The 5,816-nt window shown below is 39.4% G+C and overlaps 1 protein-coding gene across 1 annotated transcript; it reads left to right on the forward strand.

Moving 5' to 3' along the window:
• The first annotated feature begins 885 nt into the window (after window positions 1-885).
• Window positions 886-5,816, forward strand: metap1d (methionyl aminopeptidase type 1D (mitochondrial)). Its single transcript, XM_084368534.1, has 10 exons — window positions 886-956; window positions 2,159-2,319; window positions 2,651-2,800; window positions 2,885-3,033; window positions 3,547-3,589; window positions 3,706-3,869; window positions 3,949-4,046; window positions 4,564-4,611; window positions 4,697-4,775; window positions 5,158-5,816. Exons 1-10 carry the CDS (start codon window positions 917-919, stop codon window positions 5,240-5,242), a joined length of 1,017 nt encoding a protein of 338 aa, XP_084224660.1. The 5' UTR covers window positions 886-916; the 3' UTR covers window positions 5,243-5,816.

A 5,816-nucleotide genomic window follows, 5' to 3' on the forward strand; every position in this document is an offset into this window, starting at 1 on the left:
AAGAGCTAACAACTCTTGTCAGTGCCGCCTCTGCTACCGCAGCCGATGTCATCCCCTCCGTCCATGTACTGCTACGGTTTCTCGGTAAGATGAGCAGGGGATCCAAACTATGAAAGCCACCCTTCTGGATGCAGTCCACAGACGTTTCAGGCGTGTGGAATCCGAGCCCCTCTACACCATGGCAGAACTGCTGGATCTGCGGTATAAAGACAAGTAAGGGAATTACACTTTTTATAATAAACACTTTTTTCTTTAAAATATTCACCAAAAACACAAATTCCATTAAAATCCAATAAAAACGGCTGTCTTTTCTTGCCGCCAGTATCGACGACATTTGTGATCAATTTCGAGTCAACCCCAGCCATAACCCCAACCCTAGCCCCAGGATTAGGGCTTAGGGTTCATTATCCCCTAACCCATGAAAAATGGTGACTCTTCATTAAAATATTGACGAAAAATACAAATTCCACTCAAATCCAAATAAAACTGCTGTGTCTCGTTCAGCCAGTATGCATATATACATTTCGGACCCACTTTTGAGTCGAAGGCTCAAATGACCTCCTAAAAAAATTGTGATTTTTCTTTAAAATATTGAGTCAAATTCAATGCAGAAATGTCTTCTCATACTTGTTGAATGAGACACACTACTTTTTATTGAATTCATGTGGAACTTTTGTTTTTCATGAATATTTTAAAGGAAATCTGAAGTTTTTATGAAAACATAGGCTTGTTTTTCAACAGCTTCCAGGTCATTCGACCCAGTGACTCACAACCAATTCCCAAGCATATCACTACACATGCCACATAGGCCACACCTCTTTTGTATGGTATTTTTGGTGGTATTTTATTGTTTTGTTTTTTAATGTACGTGAGTCACGCACCACGTGACTTCCGCACCACGTGAGCGCCAGTAAACATGGCGGCCCCCTGTTCTGCAGGACTCGCTACAAGATCAGGTACTGAGCTCAGACACTGTCCGTCCCCGAGAAGCCAGGGAGCACTGACGACTGCTTTGACCGCCCGCTCTAGTAACGAAACAATACACGACTCGTTTAACAAATACATTAAAACACGACATGACAGTTTGTTTGTAGAGTGGCGGTGTGTTCGCTAGCTGGTGTTAGCTTGCTACGGAGCCTAAGCTAACAGCCAACTTGTTGTAATGTCAAGCGAAGCTGGGCTCGTTTATAGACTTAATTCACATCCAAACAGTGGCGAGTCTAAGTGACTTCATTACTGGAGTGGACAAGGTGTTGATGGACAGACGGTCCACCCTCAAAACACACACACACTCAGTCAGTGTATGGTCAGCTTTAGCGAGTTGTGCCGAAGCTAAAAGGCCAGCTGATGCCCTTAACTTGATAATGAGAGCTTTAATTCTAGTGTATTACAACACTACTGCTACCAGTGTTGGGCAAGTTACTTTAAAAAATGCAATCATATTACTAGTTACCTTCATTTTAAAGTAATGTATTACGTTACAATATTACTGTCTGCGTAGAGTAGTAATATATTATTACACTACTTTTTTAGTTACTTTCAACAAAATGCCCTAATAACCCATATAGAACAATTAAATAGCCTAGGTCTTTTTAAATAAATGAATGGCCTTGGACACAGGGATGAGCAAGCAGACAAAGGATCAAAGTCTGATATATTATAGGTTTAATTAGGGTAAAAAGTTTTATATTATAGGAATAAATATTTTTAATTCTAGGCTTAGTCTTAGTCCAACGCTACCCATCCCCTCTCTAAGTTTATGTTGAGCTGTGAAATACCTTGCCTCTGTTAAGTACGTATATTTGTCACAGGTATTTGATAAACATATTTGTTGGATCATTACAAAGAATGTCAGTTTATGTAAATACACCGTGTATATAAGAATATCAGTTGATATATCGATATCACAATATTTGTACAGCCTTATATAGGTATCGGCCCCTAAATCCATGATCAGTCAGACTCTACTAACCATAATGTGAATAAAACCTTTGCAAAGGAATAATGATTCTCTGCTGTGGCTCGCACAATACACTGAAGATCCACAGAGCACTGGTGAGGGGGTATCCCAGAAAGTACTGCCTCTCTGCCAGTTATTCTAATAAAAGCATTGTCAGAGAAAGCTTTCTGCTCATGGTGTTGCTTTCTTTTCCTCCAGGACTGGGTGGTATCCTGCAGAGACTTTGTTGTCTAGGAAGCTGCGGTCCCCCCACAGCCCTACTGTGTCAGCAGCATCGGCGTTTCTTCTGGAGGAAGTGGAAAAGTTCCCACAATGTAGTTCGCCCGGCGACTGTTAGGCCTGCCTATGCAGTACCCAAGGTACAGAGCCTTGTATTCCCATAATGCCACAGTCCTAAGCAGTATACTGATTGCATATAGAAAATAGAAGTTCAATTCCTGGATGACTTGTAATTCAAGGTTTTACCTTCTTCTTGGGTTAATTGAAATCTTTGCTATGCCAGAACCCTGATATGATAATGCCCTTCCTAAAATGGAGGATAACTGTACACACTTGAAATTTTACCAGCCCTTTTCAGGCAAGTCAGCTCTTATCGAGCATGATTTTTATTGCAGTTTGGTCTCTATCTCCTTGGGACAACAATATGACCCACCTTCTGTATCCTGTCTTTCCTCTTTCCCCTGACTCTAGCACATTGTGCGGCCTGACTATGTAGACACTAGACTGATCCCAGAATGGCCTGACTACATAGAGATTAAAGGTCAAGAGCAGATCGAAGGCCTTGCCAGAGCATGTCAGCTGGCCAGACATGTTCTTTTATTAGCTGGAAGCAGTCTGAAGGTAAGCACCTACTCATGACAAGTAATATGTGTGTTTCTATGTCCGGAAAAATTATGTAACAATTTTGACCTCTGTCTCTTCCAGGTTGGTATGACAACAGATGAAATAGACTTCATCGTGCACCAGGAGACAATCAAGCACAATGCCTACCCATCCCCTCTCAGATACGGGGGATTCCCCAAATCAGTCTGTACATCTGTGAACAATGTGGTCTGTCATGGCATACCTGACAGGTAAACGGGCAGGACATCGATTCACAGCACTTAGATCAGACTTACAGAATATTACTCCTAATGGGAGGAGTGATGCTGGGCCTTGTACAAAGCTCAAGAAATCTATACATATAGTGAAGCCCAGTGTCCACAGTGGGAACTGTAATTTAATATCAACATCAGGCCAAATTTTGATTTCAAAATAACTCACACTTTTACTGCATTGTTGTGAAAATATTCAATATATATTCAATACAATGGTGTCAACTTTTCTTTTGTTTTCATCCAAAATGAGATGCTACCAGTGGGAAAACAAACACAATGAAAAAAAGATTTTTTTTAAATCTGAAAAGTAAAACATCTTTAATCACATTTAAATTAATGTTTGTAACTTAAATCTTTAAATATAGGACTTTTTGTGGAAATTTTCAACAATGAAGTATGGAAATTTGTGTCCAAACACCAAAATGAGTCTCTTCTGTAAGGGAATCTCTGTCAACAACATAAATTTCTTTGTACACCTGTGTCCTGCAGTCGACAGCTTCAAGAGGGAGATATCATCAACATTGATGTTACTGTGAGTCGATGCCTTAACAGACGCACTCAAACAAACTCACAGATATTTCTGCAAATGTGTTAGTGTCAGTAAGAGCAACACCGCTCTCATCACTGACCTCTGCCTATTTGTGATAGGTGTATTTGGACGGTTACCATGGTGACACCTCAGAAACCTTCTTGATTGGCGAGGTGGATGAGGTTGGACGGCGGTTGGTGGAAACCGCCAGGCGTTGCAGAGACGAGGCCATTGCTACCTGCAAGCCGGGTGCACAGCTCTGTGTTATAGGAAATACTATCAGGTACAAACACAATGAAGGCATACACGTACCGTATAGTCACAACCTTTTCTAAATAATATTTTTTGTGTCCTGTTGGCAGTGAAATAGCCCATGCCAGTGGCTTCCAAGTGTGTCCTTATTTCATTGGGCACGGAATAGGCTCCTACTTTCATTGCTACCCCGAGATCTGGCACCATGGTAGGTTTGGGTCTGTGCTCGGATGATGAGTTCAACACTAGAACCTACTTTTATGTGTCTCACACGTGTTTGTGTGCATTTACACTTGACGTTGTAATACTAGGATTTCATGGGTTCCCTGTAATTTTTTTTATTTTTTTGTCAGGATCATTTTTCTAATTCTTTGTTGTTGTAATACTAATTTTTGGCCACAAGAGGCTAAATGCAAAACTCCCCCATGTTCTTAATAGGACTAAAAGCATTCATATTTTCTTTCATGAACTTTTAATTTCTCCATGCTACATATATTGTGTGTTAGCATGTTATGTAACGTTATTCATGTATTTCTTTTGACTAGAAATGTCTTTTAATCGTGGCTGGATCAGCAGATTTTTTCCCTCACTTGCCACAGTGGGCTTCATTGATGCTCTCATAGAGTCATTTTTATTTTATGAGGCAAGGATATTAAAAACATGACCATAATGCCAAAAGGTCTCTTTTTATTATTTACAGAAACTCTTTTTCTCTTTATCTGTAGCTAATGACAATGACATGACCATGGATGAAGGGATGGCTTTCACAATAGGTGAGTTACCTTTTACAATTTTTGCATGCACTTAAAGATGTCACTGTGTTTGAGCATGGGGCTGATATTGTCTATTGATTTGTAGAGCCCATACTGATGGAGGGGTCTGTAGAGTTTAGAATACTGAAGGACAAGTGGACTGCAGTGTCTGCAGATGATAAAAGGTAGGTGGACGACAACCAAAAAATATATTGGCTGTGTGTTTGTAGCTGTTATGTTAGCAAAACACTTTTCTTTTTTTTTCGATTAAGTCGCCCCCCAGCAAGCCTCATGTAAAAGCCTAAATAGCTTATAAAAACAAATTATTGTTGTGACACTATTGGTTGTGTTGAATTTAACCAAATGGGATACAACATGTTAAATAGTGAGCTCTAGGTATGTTGGAGAGAGCGAGGCTAGCTGTTTCCCCCTGCTGCCAGTCTTTATGCTAAGCTAAGCTAATCACATCCTAGGTCCAAGTCCATCAAGTAAGCACATTTTTGGAAATCTTGAATTATTCCTTTAAAATCCTTGATGTGTGTTTTATTTTAATTGACATTAATACAGGTCGGCTCAGTTTGAACACACGGTCGTCATCACATCTGATGGAGTGGAAATTCTCACCACACTGCCAGAAGAGAGCGATATGTGACATCGACACATCGACTGTTAGAAATCTCTTAATGTCAACCAGGATCTACCTTTTTGTGATAATAAAACAGTGTCAAAGGAACTTGAATGGTGGTTACATTTTAAATGAGTGTGCCTTGTCTAGCTTTAAAGTGTATAAAAGGAAATTAAATAAGATTTTACTTTATTTTACTTTAAATTATTAAGTAGGGATTACACATACAAGTATCTACCTGTTCAGTTGACCTTAGTCATCTGTGACTAAGGTGTTTTTTTTCTACTCTTGACTGAAGCATATACAGAGAAAAAGTGGCTGCTGGCTCATCTTCTTAAAAGTTGAGATATATGTGGGTCTAAGTGTTTACATTGTTAGTGTAAGAGTTCTTTTCTTAGCACATCAGCAACTGACAAGTGTAGCTATTTTATTTTTGAGTGATTTTTTTACAGTTAAGAAAGATTTGTTAATGTTAAATAGGAGTAGCACGAGCAGGGCCTTAGCCTTAGACTTGCCACCAACCAAACACTGTAAAATTTCTTGACTATTTAATAAAATCACAAAACTTTTACCACAAATATATTTTATGTATTCATTTAAC

This window comes from Pagrus pagrus, assembly GCF_965226575.1.
Source record: "Pagrus pagrus genome assembly, chromosome: 12".
Lineage (NCBI taxonomy): Eukaryota > Metazoa > Chordata > Actinopteri > Spariformes > Sparidae > Pagrus > Pagrus pagrus.